This window comes from Conger conger, chromosome 7 (genome assembly GCF_963514075.1).
Source record: "Conger conger chromosome 7, fConCon1.1, whole genome shotgun sequence".
NCBI classification, from domain to species: Eukaryota; Metazoa; Chordata; class Actinopteri; order Anguilliformes; family Congridae; genus Conger; species Conger conger.
In genome coordinates, this window is record NC_083766.1 from 18,123,136 (window position 1) to 18,143,197 (window position 20,062).

A 20,062-nucleotide genomic window follows, 5' to 3' on the forward strand; every position below is an offset into this window, starting at 1 on the left:
AGTTGATTAAACGTTGCTGGTGCAACTGCATTCAGTTTATTAGCCATGTCAAACTTTTCCTCTTTGTCAGAAAGCCTATTTACCTTTTCTCGGCGCTACTGAGAGCTCTGCAAAGATTCTGAGTGTCACTGCCCAGGCAAGCCGAGACGAGACATGCAGATAGCGCGCAAACCTTGAGCGGAGAAGTGGCAACAGGAAACAGTCTAAAGGGTAGAAACATATAGGCCCTACCACATCAATGTGGGAATATATGAATCAATCGACAGACCGTAACCGCAACTGTCCGTCGTGTTCATTAACGCAAACAGAATGAAAGAGGGAGAGGCGCTGAAGAGACATGGCGGATAAATAAAACATTTCTCTCGGCCGCACGAACGGCCAGAGTACAAAGATGAAAGGGCTTGATCTTGCTGAGCAGAGGGAATGGAGTGATTTTTTTTTTTTTTTTCAGAAGGCCAGGAGATCTCATTATTTTAAGCAAATGAGACAGAATGCAGCATTCAAACGAACAGGAAAAGCCTATGTCCACTTTCCTCTCAGGTGCATTGTTTGTTCACTAGCACTCACCCTTTCACTATTTAGCTATTGCAATTATATGTTCCATTTTAGGAAGAGTCTTCATTCTACCTTGATAAATGTATGTATATCACAAATGTAGGCCCAATCAAGAGAAGAGAACCTAATAGAGTGAGTTTAGAGCTGCATAAGAAAACTGTAATGGCCTGAAAAAAATATATGTGATGTGATATGTGGTAATGGCATCAGGATAGCTGGTGGTTTTCTCCATCTACTGTCCTCTAGACCATAATCATAAAAAACCTATAAATACTAATTATAGGCTTTTCGCTGCGAAGGAAAACAGTGGGATTGCTTTCCCAAACTCAGAGGTGCTTTAGTTTCACTGACAGCTAATCTGGACGAGCCTGCAGAGGACAGAGAGTAGATAGGGGACGCAATGCAAACCGCTCGCACAGTTCAATCAGGGTAAGTACAGCGCTGTGGTCCTCATCTCTATCAGCAGGGCAGACTGACACTCTGTCCGTTAATCACCCCTCACTCCCCTCCAGAGAATCTCACAGTGCATTTCACCACTGTTTAGTTTTACAAACAAGGGCCAATTAGGGGAAAGGCAGCTTTGGAGGCAGGAGAACGAGGAGATTGAGGAAACAAGAGGGAAAACGATAGAAAGACTGCGTGTGTGTGTGTGTGTGTGTGTGTGTGTGTGTGTGTGAGAGAGCAAATTACAGACAGAGAAAAGTACAGGGAAAGAACAGAGGGGAATTAAATCGTGACAAATGAGGATAATACCAAATGAGGGAGGAGTGGAGAAGACATTGATGAATGAGCTTGCTTGGGGTTTCTTAAGTTTGTGTGTGCGTGTGTGTTTCTCTGTCTATGCATGAGTGCTTTTTGCCAGGCCGCCTGGTGAAATTCCAGAGCCCAAGACGAAATTCTTGTGTGTATCATGATAATATTTTCCACAAGTTCAGACCTTTGGACCCCCCCCTCCAGGCCCCAGGAGGACAACATACCTGGTTGCCCCCCATGATAGCGGCCCTGCTTTGGTGCCCACTCACCAGTGATGCTCATATCTCACCAGCTCTAGTCAAGTTTTCCATCATATCGAGGTATCGTCATGTCTGGGTTGCCTTTGGTGCATGTTTTGTGGGTCTTGCATTGGCATTGTGTCCATACGGTCAACCTGCTCACCAGTCTCCATGTCATTAAACCGGCTTCATTTCAGCGGTTTACCCATGAAGCCAAACTTGTGATGCAGATAAAACTCCCCCATGGAGAGGGAGATGAGAGGTTGCGTGGATGAGTTCAGGCAACCTGCCTCAATGGTATCTTGTAATGCAATGTATCTTCTGTACTATGTCCATCTTTATTCATTGATGCCTCTGTGAAAGACCACACTAACTGTGCGGGTGAAAGTACTCACTTAAACTGGCATCAAACAGGGGAGAGTAGGAGGTGCTTAAGGGCTGTCACTAAATAGACAAGGCTAATCTAGTCCTTCCCACTAATGCCCTCCAAATAAGTAGCCCACCACCCACAGTTTAACCTCTGCTCAGTTCCTTCTCTGAGGCTGAGATGCCAGATGGACCCTATAGCAGGCAGTACAGCAACAATTAGAGGAGATGCTTCATTTCCTCATATTCACAGATAAACAAAGCAAACAACCGTGTAATTAAAGCCGTATGAACTCCCAAACTCTTCATGGCTTCACCACACAGTGGTATATCAGAGCACATGCAAACACAGTCAGTATGCCCCATGCAAAATTCATAGATGGTCTAAAACAGGGATCAGTAACTAATGGTCCTTTAGGGCTGAGAACCGCTGGTTTCCAACTCTCCCTTTATCTGGGAGTTAGGTTTGAAGACAGTCTGGCCAATCAGTAGCACTAATTACCCAGGAGAAAAGAAAACCAGAGCTGGATTTGGATTGAGGGCCAGAGTTCATGAGCACTGGACAAAGATGAGATGTGGAACGAGAAACTGGGTATGCGGTTGGGGGACGGTCATTGGCAAAATTGGCACTGTTGTTGGGCTCCCCTCAAGTTCTTAGTTCAGTGACGGTCATCTCACTACAGTTGTAACAAGAGTGCCATCAGACTTGCGATAGAGGTCGACCTTCTCAGGCCCCCGAGAAAAGCCAAATCCAACACAGTTGGCAACTTCACATCCTTAGACCATCTCTATAAATGGAATAAGGCACCGAAAAGTGAGGAAGGCATAACAGCTTCATTTAAAATGAATAAGGGGTTAAGCTGCTGTCAACGAAGTGCCGCTGTCAGTGGCTGCGAGATGCCGACCTCTGAGCATGCTCCGTTGAGTAAACGCGCACAGCGGTAAAAGGTCTTCAAATATGCATGGCGGCGGTTTCCCCAGACAGCTGCCGCGGGGCAACGGTGCCGACACTCCCGGGGTCCGGGGCACCTCCCAGCCTCCCAACAGCCGACCCTCTCGAGCCCCGTCAACGGAGACACGTTCCAGCAGGTCAAAGAGGACTCCCGTCTCCTGCACAAATAAGACGGCGCACTCTGTCGCATCCATAAACACTCTGAGGACACGGAGTCCGGCCTGCCTGTCCACCTTTCGACAGCCTTGACAGGCCGCCCTCCCCTCCCGCGTCTCACTCCCAGCCCACAGAAAGGAATTATAAACACGAGGGCGGTCGCTCGACGCCGATCGATACTAACAAAGCCTCGGCTAACCGCGGCAACAAAGGCCGAGCGCAGAAGGAACGCTTAAAACCGAGCTCGAGAGGCGGCGAAGTGTCAGAGCAGCCCCTCGTAGCCGCGCCGAGCTTCTTCCTCTCGTGTTTGTAGCGGTTCTCCTCGCGCCGCGCCGCGCTGCCTCCGCTGACAGACAGAGGGTGGGCGAGATAGTGCGAGTAATGGACCCTGGCGGAGTGCTCACTCCATCACGCCACTTAGCCCTTCTCTCCGATCCCAGAGTCTGTCCCCAGGGAGTGCCAGCAGCGGTCTGACCACCCAAACATTTCTCTTCGCGTTAGAGCCAGTGGTGTGGGCAGGCCCTGCCTCCCCTGTCTCACAGTTCCCCCCCGCAGGGCACCCCGATGCTCTGCATCCCCAGTGACCTCTGACCCAGACTGCCCTGCGGGGTGTACATTCCCTTCCAATGCACCAGCTCATGAATCATTCACCGGGGTGTTCTTCCATAAGGCCAGGGGACCTTGTTGTTGTTTTAAGCAAATGAAACATTCATGCAACCCACTCAAACGAACAGGGGAAACAGTCTCCCTCTCACTCTCTCTCTCTCTCTCTCTCTCTCTCTCTCATTTGACTCCTAATTAACAAAATGCACAGCAAATCAGAATCTAAAAGGCACAACCTTAGTTTGTGACAAAACTTCTTCATACCAGTCAATTATGTACTCTGTCAGTTACTCTGTCAGTCATTTAAAGCTAACCAAGCTAGGCTCACCCCACCTCTTTCTCTCTCCACCTGACCTGTCTCTTTTTTCATTTTCAATTTCTCTGATGAATCGTATGCATATAAAATTTAATATATAAAACATATGACAGATAAGGCACATTTTTATAGGGGACAATACAAAGCTAAATAAGCAAAACATTCTGGAAAAAACCAGCACAGGATATTCAACTTAGAGCAACCTGCACTGACCTTCATTACAATTTTACACAGAAAAAAAATGTGAACATAAAAATCGGTAGGTTTTGTTACAGCTCAAACAATGGGGTTCAGAAATATTGGCACACTTGATAAATATCCACACAAAAAAAAAAAGTTATTGACATAAGCTTTATTTTCCAAAATGCTTGAAGTGTGCTTTATTGATTATTCAATGGAATCAACCAAACCTTCAATTATTCAAATAAAACATGAATTTCCCCAAAAAACAGATTCCACAATTATTGGCAGCCCTGGTTGAATACTTTGTGCAAACACCCCGGACAAAGATGACAGCCATGAGTCTTTTCCTATAATTTGCGATAAGGTTAGAGAACACATTTGGAGGGATTTTTGACCAGACCTCCATACAGAAATTTTCAGAATCATTGATATCCTTCGGCTACCCCCCTTCAGTTAAGACCACAGGTTTTTCCATTACATTATTGGCATTTGGCAGACGCTCTTATCCAGAGCGACGTACAACAAGTGCAATGTTCATACTCATAACCAGGGATAAGTGTGCTGAAAGACCCGAGAGTGAAGCACAATTTCAAGTGCTAAGGCTACAATAAAGATAAGGACCTGGGCCAATTTCATTAATCTGACAATGGAATATATCAAAAACAGCAGAACACAATTGAATGATTTACACAAATCATTCTTTGTGAGATTTAAATGTGGAGAATGACATGGCCATTGCAGAATTGTAGGTTGTTGTCAGTTGTTGTTCTGTGTGGATTTCTGATGTTTGACACTTGTGGAGTAATTGTCTTGCGGGACAATCTAACTATGACCAAGACTCAGCTTCCAAGCGGAACAACCAGATTTTCTGCCAAGATTTCCGAGTACTTTGTTGAATTAATTGTGCTATTGATCTTAAATAATGCCCCTGGACTACTGGCAGCAAAACCTTTCCAAAACAGTATATTTGACCATAGGTAGGAGGTGCTTCTCCTTGAATGCATTCAATTTTGCTGCCAAACATGGTGTGTATGGCCAAAACATTACATTTTACTCTCATCTGACCACCACTCTCTTCCAGTCGTAATTCCAATGAGGTTTGATGCTTAGTTTTGTATATTGTGCTCAGTAAGGCCTGTCTTTGTGCCACCCTTCCAAAGAGTTTGCTGGTATAGAGGTGCCATTCTATGTTTTTCTATGACTTGGTGACCCCAAGATACAACCAATCTCTACAATTCGTAAACTGTGATCCTTGGGTCACTTGTGTCTAACTGTATTTTTTTAATACCCATTAACCTTGTTAACTTGTGATGATCAATTACCATCTGTGTCTTCTGAATTGACAGTTCCCATGCTGATGGTTGACAAAGGGAATTTGCATGCTTGTTGCAACTCTTCTTAGGTAATAGCTGGTTGGTGCCTCGCATGGCAGCCAATTGCCGTTGGTGTGTGTATGAATGGGCGAATGAGAAGCATCAATTGTACAGCGCTTTGGATAAAGGCGCTATATAAATGCCAGCCATTCACCATTTACTTACACAATGCACCTACCTGTGAGCGCTTGTGCTTAAGCCTTCTGGGAACTGGGAATTTTCATGAATGTACTGCATTGTATGTGAGACATCCCATATTTCCCAGAGAACAGCTGCAGGTGCCATGTGCATGGCCTTTTGTTCCATCAAAGACTTCAGGTGAAGAACATCCACGGTTTTAATGATGCAAGTAGAGCTGTGACTGCACACACAGTAACGTCACTAATGTCACTAATAGTATGTATACCTTTTATCCTCTTGCATTAAGATAAGGTAAAGTTAAAAACTCACAACGACAACTTGTCACTTTGTGACACAAAAAGAGTTCAGTAAAAAATGATCTTTTTTTAACATTCATGAATATTGTAGTCATCAAATCAATAAAAACTTTTTTTAATTTAATTACACAAAAGATGTTTTAGAACACGCTGACTGTTTAAATGAAAGAAAAATATGCCCGGATGTGTGTTCTTTCATAGCAAAATTCTCAACGAGCTACGGTACTGCGTAGGTAAAAAGCACATGTCTGTGATGGACATAACCAGATAACATTTCCAATGTGTAGGAATAGAGATTTGTTTTAGGCCATAGATTTGACATGATGTGACAAAAATGCACTGTTGGGGATGGTTTCTAGAATTGTAGCTAGTGACCACATGTTGTAGCCCAACGAAAGAAATACCCATATTAATGATAGCCCTCCTCCACACTTCAATATTGATAATTGTTTGAAGATTAAAAGCAAAGAACAATAGAAGAAAAACCTCAATGAGTTGTACTTTTTGACAGGAAAAACATTGTTGAACCTAAGATGATGCAACATAACAGATTATCCTCTTAAAAATATTTCCCAAAGCCTACTCTGCTGTGTTTTCGCGTCGGTGGTGCTGCAATCATGTTAATCTGGCAATTCTGAAATTCTATGACCCCACTGCCGTAGGCTACCCCCAACAAAATATAGAACAGTCTTGATGAACCTTAGAAAAAATATATTATTATAGCTACCTATAATGCTTTTTTTTTTTGCTTTTTTTTAAAGCATTAACTGGTTAAGACATTCTGGTCAAGTGTCTATTACTCACCGATTAACCGATTAACTATGCCCATCCCTAATCATTATTCATGTCGTGTAATATATGCAGACTTTTTAACTCCATTTTTGTTAAGGGTACCAATAATTCTGGAGCCCACTGTAAATCACACAGAATCTCATTTCCATTACAGTAATCAAAAAATGAAGTGCACATCACATCACATGAACATGTTCAAATTAACACATCTTCGATTAAAAAAAAAAAAAAAAAAAAACATGGCCACACTCCCAGTTATGACGCAAGCGGCTGACAACTTAGGTTGCATAAGCTGCTCAATAATAGACACACATATAAAAAATACATCTGCCTGACCTTTAAAGCTACGGGCAATGATTGCTGGCTCAGAAGGACACGAGAGAAAGCGGTTAACACCAAAGTCTCATCAGAGAGAGGCCACAAGGACAGATACTGAAAGAAAACTAGCTAGGCACAAAATGGAGACCTGGGGTTAGACAGGGTGAATGTCATCCATTGAGCTTCAAACACTGCTGTGTACACCTGAGCATTCAGATCCACAGGAGGTGATTTGTGACAGGGTACTGCAGAAAATAGTATAAGTATAAACATAGCATAGGGAGTATACAGACTTGTACACTCAGCACTCCGCATAGATGCTCACAGCATGCAAACAAGATATTTATGCGTAAACAACTAAAAAAGGTTATTTTAAATCTTTCTGGAACTCTAAATGAGCAAATTATTCATGCCGAATAAGAAATTGATTCACACTGTCAAACAGGTTATAAATGAAAGGAAAATATTTTATATATACACTGTAGAATTAACCATTTTTGGGAAATAGAATGAAGAACAGAAACTCCCATTTTACAATAGGAGGGGATGGGTAGCAACAATAGATGCGGTACATTGCAGCCAGGGGACACGTTTTGCTAATAAGGTGAATGCATGATGAACCATGTTAATGTATTATTAACAAAACACCATCAATAATATGCAGTGTCATCATTTACAAAATATTATTTGAAACTTTTTGATATCAGATTATAGGTGCTGTTAACAATCAAGTTAAAATTGATTCCATTGTCCTTTTTTTTTGTGTGCAAGTTTTTAGCTTTAATTATTTGCTTTGGCAAAATGATACAATGTATTGGTAAGCCAATTAAACATTTCTGAATCTTATAATTATTTACCAATTGCAATCTACAGTGGAATAAAAATAAAACGTGCAAAAACACAGCACTAGCAGTCAGGAATAGACAAACACAGCTGTGGTGCCATTTCTCTCAGAAGTGCGTTCAGCTGCAGGAATGATGGGTCGTGGCTGAGAGATTTCCTTGGAACAATGACAGCTGAACAATTTGATGAAAGTCTACTCGAGAGCGCATCAAGAGAACCGCCTAATAGCCTGTTATCATGTCGCAAACACCGATTCTTATCCAGCAATTCGCCCCTCACATCTGACAGAAGGAAGCCCAAATTAGACAATGGTTCCATCGCACAACACACCTTAGAAAGCTACCTAACCCTGACAGTTGTGATTTGCTTTTGAAAAGAATGGTTAACTAAATGACAATGATAGAAGTTTCCTTTTGCCTTCCGTAAGAATAAATTCCTCCTCACTATGACAGCAATTCTCCTCCACCACGGCCTTCCCTTAGACTTCATATCCCATCATTCCCTCACCACCGTGATTCCTGTGTCTGAAAAACTGGCATCCCTGGTAACAGCTGGAGTCTCAGCAGTACAGTGAAGAACTTTAATGATGGGACAGGGGAATCAGTCACACTACACTACAAAGAATGGGGGAGGAGAGAGCAAGAGAAAGAGTGTTCAAAATGTGGAAGTGAGGTTTTTGATTTTGTAAGCTTGAAATAAGAAGGGTGGCAGGCAGAGTATATAATTGAACAATATAAAGTCTTGTCACAAATGGAGGTGTAGTTCCCCGTTTCCTGTGTATTTTGGTAATTAGGGATCAACTGATATGGGGTTTGGACAGACTGATAAAACCATTTATACTGGCCAATGCAATTCTCTAAACCCACAGAAAATATATACACTGTATAATAATCAAATGATAAGTAGGCAGTGCACACAAAGAACTGCACATTTTTTCCAAGACAATATTTCTTTTGAGAAGTCATCAACCAGACTACAGTGGTCTGCAGATGAACTTTACAGCAAGGAAAGCAATACTAATGCAGTTCTGTCTTCAGATTTAAATTGAAGAGAAACACAAAACATTTGCATGAAAGTCTTATCTGCACTGAAGGTCTTTCACAGAAAAAATATTGCCTGTTACTCACCTCTATATCGGTCCATCAGTATTGTGCATACGGTTTTGGAATTAATTCAGCGCCAAAATTATTCATGGTCATAGTCATGAATCAGTTTCCATATTCTTCTAAACATGTTTCCCTTAAATATCTTCTAGAAAATGTGATTTTGCAAATCTCAATGCTCAAGTACAGATCTAATGCAACCCCATTTTTCTCTCGAGCACTTTATTAGGAACATTTTTACTTTATTACACCTACTTATCTTATTCATGTGATTAGCTAATCAGCCAATCATGTGACAGCAGTGGAATGCATACAATCATGTAGATGTAGGGCTGGAGCTTCAGTTAATGTTCACATCAACCATCAGAATTGGGAAAAAATGTGATCGAAGTGACTTTGACCGTGGAATGATCATTGGTGGCAGACAGAGTGGTTTAAGTATCCTGGGATTTTCATGCACACTAGTCTCTAGAGTTTGCAAAGAATGGTGCAAAAAACAAAAACAAAAAAACCAGTGCGCAGCAGTGCTGAAGACAGAAACGCCTTGTTAATGAGAGATGTCAGAGGAGAATAGCCAGACTGGTCAAAGCTGGCAGGAAGGTGACAGTAATGCAAATAACCACACATTAAAACAGTGGTATGCAGAAGAGCATCTCTTCATAACTCTAAATGGATAGGCTACAGCAGTAGAAGTCTAAAGAAATAAGTCAAATAAATACCTAATAAAGAGCTCACTGAGTGTATGCATTTTTGCTCAACCATTGTCTGATTATTTATGCAAAGTGTGCCTTGAACCTTTCTGTCCCTATATGCATTTTATATGAAATATCAGTGGCATTGTGCAAAAAGGAAAAAAGTGCACAAGACAGATACTTGACAAGACAAAGAGCTTTTCCTATATTTATTTCATATGAAATATTTTATGCAAATAAAATTCTCAACAGGGGGGACCCATTATCACAGAGCTCTTACAAAATCTGCCCAAACAGTGTGGGAGGAAAAAAAAAGTTCTGAAGCTATCTCGCTCAAAGCTATCAGTCAATCCATGTTTGTGTGGGTGAAATGATTGTTAAAAAAAAAAAATTTTTAAATAAAAACTCAGCCCAAACCCCCCTCCCTGCTGAACGCTGAATGTCACTGTGGGCTGAGACCTTCTTTAACGGATGCCCTATCCACGGTCCCCAGCTTCATTCTCATGCAGTGAACAGTCTCAGGGCACAGCTACCCAAACAAGCATCTGAGTAAAAACAACCTGACAGCACACGAGGTGCCATTCACTCTGAGGACAGATAGGCTAAATCTATCCCAGGGAGGTGATGATTCCATTTGATTTACACACACATACACACACACACACACACACACACACACACAAATAAATCAACAATGAACTAATGTTTTTGTGTTTTGGTAACCCATTATATTTATTTAATTTCTTTTACGAAATTGGCACCTCACATGGGACTGAATATAACCAATTCCCACCCACGTTTGGAACATACAACTATGCGACCGCAATCGTGTTCATGTGCAAACCACAGTGCTAAATCGAGTGTTCACCCATCCACAGTTCTCCTCTGAAATACAAGGTGTCGCCAGCCTGCTTCTTTTCACACTGCAGCTCATAGCCAAGCTTGTGTAGATTAGAGTTGGAAAACCTTTCATTTGTGGCTTTGATATGCAGTCAAACAAGCTTGGCTAGGGAGCGATGAAACATGGACTCCTAAACTGACTGCACCCATCGTCTATGGAGCTACCAGCCCTTCAACACTCGCCTGGTCTGGATTTAATCAAAAACCGTGAGGCTTGTCCATGCACCAGAACACGGTGCCTTAACCGAATGAACCACCAAGCCGCCCCAGAGTACGTAAAACATGAAATGATGGACTTAATATAATATTAATATAAGCCAGACTTAAAAACGAAACGGCATCGTAAGAACAAGACATTAATAATGTCTGGCAGTCATTATTGACCTGGCAGTCAAGCTGCACGTTCACGTCTGTTTTCCGTTCTGGTTCCTCAGTGGTGGAATGACTTGCCTACCACTGTCAGGACAGCAGAATCCCTCCCCCTATTTCAACTAAAAACACACCTTTTCAGACTATACCTTAGTCCTCCCCAATTTTATGTCGTTGAAAGAGTGTCGGGATTTCCACCCGTCTGTTTATTGCGAGCCAAGGCAGCCACTTTCATTCATTCATTGAACGTGCGCTGTGCTGTAAATACATGGAAACCTTATTGCGTAGCCAAGTAGCCTAAATTGAGTAAATTTTTTATTTTGCCTGATTTACTTTTTATTAAATTCGTAGGCTGGAATGCCTCGCGGCAACAATTGTGTTTAAATGTATACTGCTTCAGCCTTTGGCAAGCTACTTAGAAGGGGGTGGCAAGCGACTGGTTGCTTGAGAGCAACGTGTTGGAGACCCATGGTGTAGGACAACGACTTTTCTTTGGCAACAGTATTAAACCAACCAACAATATAAAATATTAAGAAGAGCTCTTTTATTTCATTGAGTTAAATCGAAACAATGTCTTCTAGTGCTCATGGACTGATAGCCCTACTGGTAGGCAATATTACCCCGGGGCCGGCCTTTATTTGTCCGAATCGCCCACTCCCCCGGCTATTATCCGAGGCCCGGCTTCAAATAGAATCCCGGACACAATTTGAGGATTTACTGTAGTTATGGATGTGTTGCTTTAACTTGTGGAAGAACCAATGCACTTGTAAGTCGCTTTGGATTAAAAGTGTCTGCCAAATGACTAAAATGTAAATGTAAATGTAAATAAAACGGGAAATAAGAGCAAGACAAATAAAAGTGAAGGGCAGAGATGAGGACGAATCCAGTGACAGTTCCTAACGGATATTCCGATGCCGGAAGCCTCCCGGAGCAGCGGGGAGGCTTGGGTGTCGGTGGGGAGACCCTCTGTCTCCACTGCTGCCTGCACAGCAGGCTGGCCTAGCAGTCTACCTGAAACAGCAGAATTACAGGGAGGCTCCCAGGAGCAGCCATCTTACTGAATTACCTGATAAGACGCATTCTGGATGCAGTCTGCTTTGTGGGTGTCAAAGGTGTAAACTATAGAAAGAGGTGAGCAACCTGTATTACTGATAATATACTGTACATACTTGCATGCAAATACATAGAAATTAAAATTATCCCCATCTTTGACTATAGGAAAGCAAGTATACCAATACACATATAAACAGTGCGTGTACATCCAGCTAAATGCAAAGGCAATATTGGGACAGTTCAAATTGGTTGCTTTTCCTTTGTAGTAATCAAATTTGTATTTTAAAATCAAACAATGACTATGAGGCAGAATTTGCAACATCTGCATGTACTTCATGCGTTTTTTTTAAACAAATGTTTATGTTTATATATTATAACAATGCCATTCAATGAGTCCGTCCTCCTATTCCAAGACACACCTGTCTTGACTTTTGAATTGAACCGTGTGCACTTACTTCCATCTTGTTGATATCACTTAGATCACCTTCGGCCTTTTTTCTGATCTGCCTTTATGTTAGCTTTGCAACAGCTCGTTACAACCCAACCACTGGACCAAGTCCACATACCGCTAGGAGCCGGAATGACGATCTAACAAGTTCTGGAAACTAAGCAGCATTCGCCTGGAAGAAGGCCTGATCCGACTGAGAGCTGGGTTCATGGGACGGTAAATATGCCACTGCAGGTTTTGGAAGGACACAGTGACACGCCACACATGGCATTGGCTGGCTGACGAGCTACACTCAGGCGAGCGGCGACAGAATCCCGACTCCGACCGGATCTGCAGGCCCAAGCACGCTGAGACCACAGCAAATAATCACCACAGTGGCACACTCATGTCATTTGTGCATTGTGCAAAACACTGGAGTGAAATATTGGCCTAAATTGCAATGTCAGAAGCGGAGCGGGTTTTTGGGTTGGAGCGGCTCCTCGGTTTGGGGCGGAGAGGAAACCCAGCGAGGGGCAGTGAGGTGTGAAGGTCGAGGCAAGGGCGATACGGAGAGGGGCTCGCTGAGAAGGAGGATTTGGCAGGAGCGGGGGAATCAGGACTCGGGGAGAGAGGCTGCTGTCAGAGCAGCACGTGGGGAACTTCCGCTCCAGGCTCCGCAGTCAGCTGCTGATCCTCTCCTTCCAGGCGATTCCAGTCCAGCTCGAAAGCTGGAGAACGATCAAGGGGTTCTGGTCTCAATCTGGTCCGCCGTGCATTCTCCCAGCAACAGGCAGCCGAGTGACTGACATCGGGATTAAGTATCAGACTTAGCAAAAAAACGGAAGGCAATCCTCCCATAGAAATGTCAAATTCGGAGCCGTTTTCAGAGGACAGCAGCTATCTGACGAGGACGAGCAGATTTGCACACGGACCATATTTAATTATGTTGCTTCACGGTCTTCTCCATCTTGGAAAATCGTTTTTCCTGCCAAACGTTCCCCCCCTCCCTCCCTCCTTTGTTACCGCGGCGATGCAGTTATTCCAATCACCTGAATGTGGACAGTGAAAATAAGTCAGTGGAGAGTGAGTTAAAATTAATGACGCGTCAGGGCAGGTAGACGTGGAAACGGCCAGATTGTCAGGCTAACAGCGCAATAAGGGCTTGTAACAGGAGCACAGGGTTTTCTTCCCTGATCACCGGCTGATTAGACTCCTGCCGCCCCGGGCAGTGAATAAACAACTTCAGCAATGTTGCTACTCGCCCACATCCATACCCGCAGTCTCGCTGTTATTGGGTTATCTTGTAACTTTACCAGACACAAAAGCCCTTCCATAGAGCGAGAGAGAGGCAGGGGATTATTAAAGAAAAGTTTGTTTGGGAGATAATCTTCTCTCACTGTTCCCTAAAGCGCATTTGGGTGTGGATGGAAGGAGGTGGAAGATGCATACAGGGAGAACAGAGGCAAACTTAGATTATTCGTGTTCATAGTGCAGATCTAAGTGTTGTCAATTGCGACCTTCAGCCCAGCCACCTAGCCTCTGAAGTGTCGGACTCTGTTTTCAGAAGCTTTAGTGCCGATCCAGAGTATCCATCCAAAGCCGTATGAAAGACAGCCTGACCCCCAGCACTGAACAGCCACTTGAGTTACCGACACACACAAACAAATCTATGCGCCGGGCAGGCGGTAATGACTTCTTAATGGAGAGCCTTTGATGAGTACCGACCACCATCTCCACTCTAGCACCACAAGCTGCAGAGGAGACGTCAAGATGGGAAATAAATTATTGACGGGAAGCAAGCGGCCCACCTGTTCGGATTTCTCTGCAGCTAAATCGAATGATTTATAAACTGACCTCTAAAGCCACGGTGGGTGGGTGGGTGTGTGTGGTTTCTGCAACATGTGAGCGTAGCCTGCAGTGCTACTACGCTACTATTCTGCCAGGCCGCTACGGGCGTGTAGTGATAGGAGAGGTGGCCCACCCAGATCCGCTTAGATGAAAGCCGTCAATGCTGCCTCATCTAGCCCAAGCCTCACAGTGCTTTTATATATTTCATTGTTTTTCTCTGCCGCTCTCCTCAATGTCAAAGGAGGAGCGCTCGCCCTGCTAGCTGCTCTCATCTTGAGTCATTTGCTCTCTTACAGAATCCCTGCTAAAGCAGGTGATTCACTGTGTGTGAGCGCAGGAGCCGGAACCTTCTGGAGACCCACAGAGAGCTCCTGCCCTGGAGAGGCACACCTGTGAGTTTCAGCTAGTTGCTAAAGGAAAACACACACACACACACACACACACACACACACAAGGAAACTAAGAATTGTATTTTTCATCACTATCTGAATCATAAATGCTTTCAGTGCCAATTTCTTTTCTGCAGTAAGAAAATAAATGACCCTTTTCCTCTCCCTTCACCACAATGTTCTCCCTCTTATTTTCTGAGCGTATACTCTCTGCTCCCCACTGATACACGGAGAGGAATTAAAGCTGCCAATCACCCTGCCCAACACAAAGTACAAGGAGACACCGCAAATGAATAGCTTTTTAGCTTTGCTTTGATGGAAAACTTAATTTTCTTCAATAATTCACAAATTATCTTGACGCTCCATAGGAAATCAAATGAACACTTTGTGGATGAAAAAAAGAAAAAACTAATTTTTCTGATTTTTGCAGATCAGAAATGGACCCATTTCATTTCAGAAGCAATATTTTAGCCGCCGAGGTTCCAGTAATAATTAATCTGACAGCCGAAAATAACTGATGTTCTTTTAAGAAAAGCCATGAACGAAAATTAACTCCACACTTGGTGGTCTTTCATTCTGTTTTCCGTCCTGGTTTTATCTTTTTACACTGCCCAGGCTTCTTCCCCCAGACATCAGCCTATCGTTTCTACATCTTCATTTCCCTTCTACATCCCTTAAATCCTCCTGTCAAATCTCTGAATAACCATCTTTTCACTCCTAGTCATTCCTTCTCATCTGTCCTTATCTGATTCCTGGTTCCACAGCCACAGGCCCCCTCCCCGCTCCCCTGCCCCGCTCCGCTCCCCTGCCCCGGTGTGTAACGGAGTGAGAGGCGCGAGAGAAAAATGAGTTCTCCATTTAAACAGCCCCGGCCGGCCCTGACCCCAGTCCCCTCCCGCTGAACGCTCTCGCCCAAGCTCCTCTCACTCAAGGTGAATCTCTGTGAACAAAACCCCCAAATCTATTCTCAGGGCTCGCGTTCTGCACCCTCGCCACGGAAGATGGCTTTGTTTTTGTTTTTGAGAGCACGGTCAGGGACCGTTAGCCTTTTCAACTAAAATGCAATGACGAGGGTCACACTCAGACTCTGTCAACCTCATAAACTGTGGGCTGTTTGTTCATGCCCTCAGTCACATTATAACACTGAGTAATAATAATAACAACAACAACAACAAATAACTTAATAATAATACTACTATTTTTCTTGAAGGGATGACATGGACAGTTGGACACATTAACACTGTGAATATGTCCAATTGTCCAACTACTGATGTAAACAGCTTGAAAACTATAGTTTCAGTGGACAGGCATGAACACTGTTCTTGAGCGTTACTGACTCTACACCAGAGGTCCAGGCCGATCGCGACAGAACAGAGACCAAAGCACACTTTCTGATACTACAAAGTACAGCTGCGTCCTCTCCCCTGCTGCAAACGGCTCGGGCTTTGATGTGCAATAACTCCCGCTCTACAGAGACAACTTTTCATGATTGTCAAAGTCGATATCAAAGGGCAAAGCATCTGCCATTCTTTGCCGTGTTTCAGGAGCAGACGGTCTAAGCGAGTGAGGACAGAGGAGTGGAGGCAGGCAGGCCTTTGATCTTTGGCCAAAGTGAATCTAAACTCAAGAGGAGGGATTGAATAAGGTGCGGTACGTGCCCCCAATTCTCTAAACGAGAGAGAAAAACACAAGACCAGCCCAGGATGTAGCATCTATTCCCTGGGCTGCTCGGTGAGTTAATCCTAAAGCAATTAGCATCGAGCCTTCTCTAACAAGCCTTCGCCAAACCACAGAGGTCGGCCTTAACAGCATTACCGTAAAGCAATAAGGACAAGCAGCCCTTCAATCCATTATAGCTTTATTTTTTTAATAGTGAAATCAGGATGACATATTCATTTTTATATACGTACTGGCCTCCCCTGCCTCCGTGTGGTTATCAGTGCATGAGCTCCAGCCACCCACATATTCCAACTCTTTTTCTTCTAAAGTTTGAGAATTGTAGCTTGAGGGAGAGAGCGTTGTTTTACAAAGCAAACATGAGTATATTCATGATAAATAATTTATTAATGACTTATTCCCCCCCAATCAAAGCGATATGATGAATTCCACTGTATTACAGAACACAGAAGAATTTACATTTGCATGGTTTAGAAAATGCGTGAGAGAGAAAGAGAGCGAGTGAGAGATAGAAAGAGAGAGAACAGGAGAGAACAGGACATGCTGCCAATCTTATCCAGAAAGGGCCAGTGTGTGTGCAGGTTGTTGTTTTAGCACAGGACTAAGACAGCTGATTCTACTCATCAAGGTCTTGATTAAAGACCACGATTAGTTCATTAGTATAATCAGGTGTGTTACTGCTGGGTTAAAACAAAAACCTGCACCCATGCCAGCCCTTTTAAGATAAGATTGGACACCTCTGGTTTAAACTGTTTGGAATGTGGCCTGTTCATCAAGTTGTAATAGAAACTTTGCCTTTGGACCTACCTTGGAAGAGTGCTGCGTTCTGGATGATGAGGAGCTTGAGTTGGGCACTGGAGGCCTGCAGACCGGACTCCATGTTCTGCCGGGCCACTACCTGGTACCGCTCCTCCATCTTCCGCGAGCAGCAGGTCGGGCCTTTGGTCTGACATACCTGCAGGTCTACTCCTGGCCAGCAGGGGGCAGACAAGAGAAAAGTGATGGTTGATGGAAACATTGCTGGTGCTGTGGTATCACTGGCTTCCTCTCCTGAGACTGCATTTGATAAAATGGCTGTGGCCAAAATAGGCAGTGAAATCAAAAGGGCTACACATCCTGAAGGAACGGATTTCCCTCCTGGGGTTTCCATTTTTAGAAAACCAGAAATCATAGAAATCAATCAATTTAAGTGAAATAAATGTCATTTCTAGCAAGCATGAAAATAAACATTTTGCAAGAGAGCTGGCACTATTTTAATCATTCCTTTGACAGTACAGGCAGTTCAAGTAGCCCTTACACCCCAACAATAAGGTTATGCACTTATAAAAACTTTATATTATGAAAAGCTGCTATACAAAAATAAATACTACCATCAGTCATACACAGAGTCAATAAGGCACACATACTGTGCCAACAAGAAAACTCACTGTAACACACAGATATAACAGAGAAACGCTATCAATGAAATATAACGGTTGGAGTATAACGATAATATAACTGGATTTCAAACTCAAAGTCAGATTCCCAGCCTGTATGTTGCTGTAGCACCCTTGAGTAAGGTACTCAACCTGAAGTGCTTCAGTAAATTTCCAGCTCTTTAAATGGACGGCATGTAAAAATGTCATTTGTGTCCAGTTGAACACCGGTCCACTCCTGGCAAGTCTTCCATTAAAACGCATAGGCTCACCAACAAAGATGATCCCCACAAAGATGATAAAGTGCATGGAAGAGAAACCCGGGCACAAGAGACTTTACAGCGCCATACCTCACGGCTTCCTATCAGGAGCTCAACTGTCTGCGACAGCAGCAGTTACAAGCAAACAGACAGGCCTCATATCCAAAATCAATACTCGCAGAAGACTCACATCAGATACAATCAAGCCAATCTCAGGATGCCTGGAAAAAATATTAAGATGTCAATACTGTGCTGGAGGACAAGGGACCTGCATATAAAGAAAAGGCGGAAGGCAGGAATACTATATTATTATCTTAAATTGGCTATTTAATCTGCCTCTCTGTCGTGCAGGGATGATAGATATCATTTCATTACAACTGTTAAGACTAATGGGTGGAAAAATAAAAAGATTGACAGGAAAATTGTTCCCAGCCACCAGAACAACATAAATGACTAAAATAGGCCTGCAGTCTATAAGCAAGGCATCCCGTTCAGCAGAACCATAAAATACAGTGACTTTTGGTCCGATACCCTTCTGCTCGGCACGGCCTCTTGGGATTGTCACCCTTCATCACCCTCTCTCATGCCTCTATTCCCACAACACGGAGTCCCAGGCGGCGTTGGGGATGAGTCCTCTCTCTTCTCAGCCCAAACAGGGATCAATGCTGAGGCCTAGACCTTCCTCACTCTGCAGGATCAGTGTCCGAGGCGAGAGGGGAGCAGTGAGGATACCTGCAACTTCTCATTTGCTTCTGCCCTTTCATCTTTCTCTCATTTTTCTCACGGCTTTCTTCTGTCCTTTTTTTCTACCTCCTCCAGTACTTCCTGCTTTAACCTTTCTTCAAGCTTATGCGAACGTCTCTGCATCCAATTCTCCGTAGTCCCCCCCCCCCCCCCGTTAGGATTCAAAGTTTGCGCTGTTCAGATAGCAATGTAAATAGCTCACCACAGAAAAACACCAAGCAAAGCAAAAAAGGAATATTTTCATTCAATTTAAAATCACGTAGCATTCCCTCTCTGCATCCTCTACACCCTCTCCCTCCTTCTACCCCTCTATCAATCATCCCGTTTTCTATTCCAAAGTGCCTTTGCTTCTGACATTACCTTAATCCCTCGCCCTCTCCCTCCTGCCATCTTTGTTTTACTACGTCTCTCCATCACGGAATCTCTCGACCCATCCCTCCATCACTCACCTCCTCTGATCTCTCATCTATTCTTAACTCTCTCTCCACCCGTTCCTCCATCACTCACCCCTTTCTTTCCTCTCATCCCTCAATCCCTTACAACCTTTCCCTCCACCCGTCCCCCTCGTTTCCATCTCCAGGGTCTGGAGCGATGCAGGTTCCTTTGAAACTCAGTCAGAACACAGATCAACCCTCAAGGGCCGCAGCGGGAGGTGTGAAACTACATGCACGCCACGCTCGGAGACTGCGAATGGGAAACCGGGAATACGCCCGCCGAGAGATATTCTACATCGCTTATGGGAGAGTGCAAGAGGGCAAACAGCTCCAAGGAGAAACCTAAAAAGTTTGAAAGTCGGTTTTAGTCTGTTTGCTTGCTTTGTGCCAGTCACCTTCCAGAACATCCAGAGAGTGCCAGGATCTTGGCTCAGTGCCAGAGGAGGCAGCGCTGAGTGGCCCACATCACAAGCACAGGAAGGCCACTGAGTTTGTCTTCCCTGGCCACGGCTACAGCAGTCGGACATAATGCTCATCCGAGTTCCTCTTCTAAGAATACCATCAACGTAGAGGTAGAGCCAGTTCAGCTCTTCCGGATCGAAACAAATTGGTTCTCTGCACTCTGGCACAAAGCATTGCTGTCTGATTTGCTGCTACATCTTTCACTTTTGAATTTTTGCGACCCACAATTCCCACAGACGCATTAGTTTCAGTGCTCATGTTAAAGCAATGTTTCTCAATTCCAGTCCTTGGGACCCACTTGCCAGAAGGTTTTTGTTGTGACTAGAAACTCACACCTGATTTAACAAATCAAGGGCCTTTTTGGTGGTATGACAGGTTCAGTCATTAAATCAGGTGTGTGAGT

At 43.8% G+C, this 20,062-nt stretch overlaps 1 protein-coding gene across 1 annotated transcript in view; it reads right to left on the minus strand.

Moving 5' to 3' along the window:
* LOC133133682 (glypican-3-like) overlaps window positions 1-20,062 on the minus strand; it is an 89,647-nt gene that overhangs the window by 62,755 nt on the left and 6,830 nt on the right. The window contains exon 2 of the mRNA XM_061249829.1: window positions 17,152-17,313. Within this exon, the coding sequence (XP_061105813.1) occupies window positions 17,152-17,313 (162 nt within the window). The remainder of the gene's footprint in view (window positions 1-17,151; window positions 17,314-20,062) is intronic.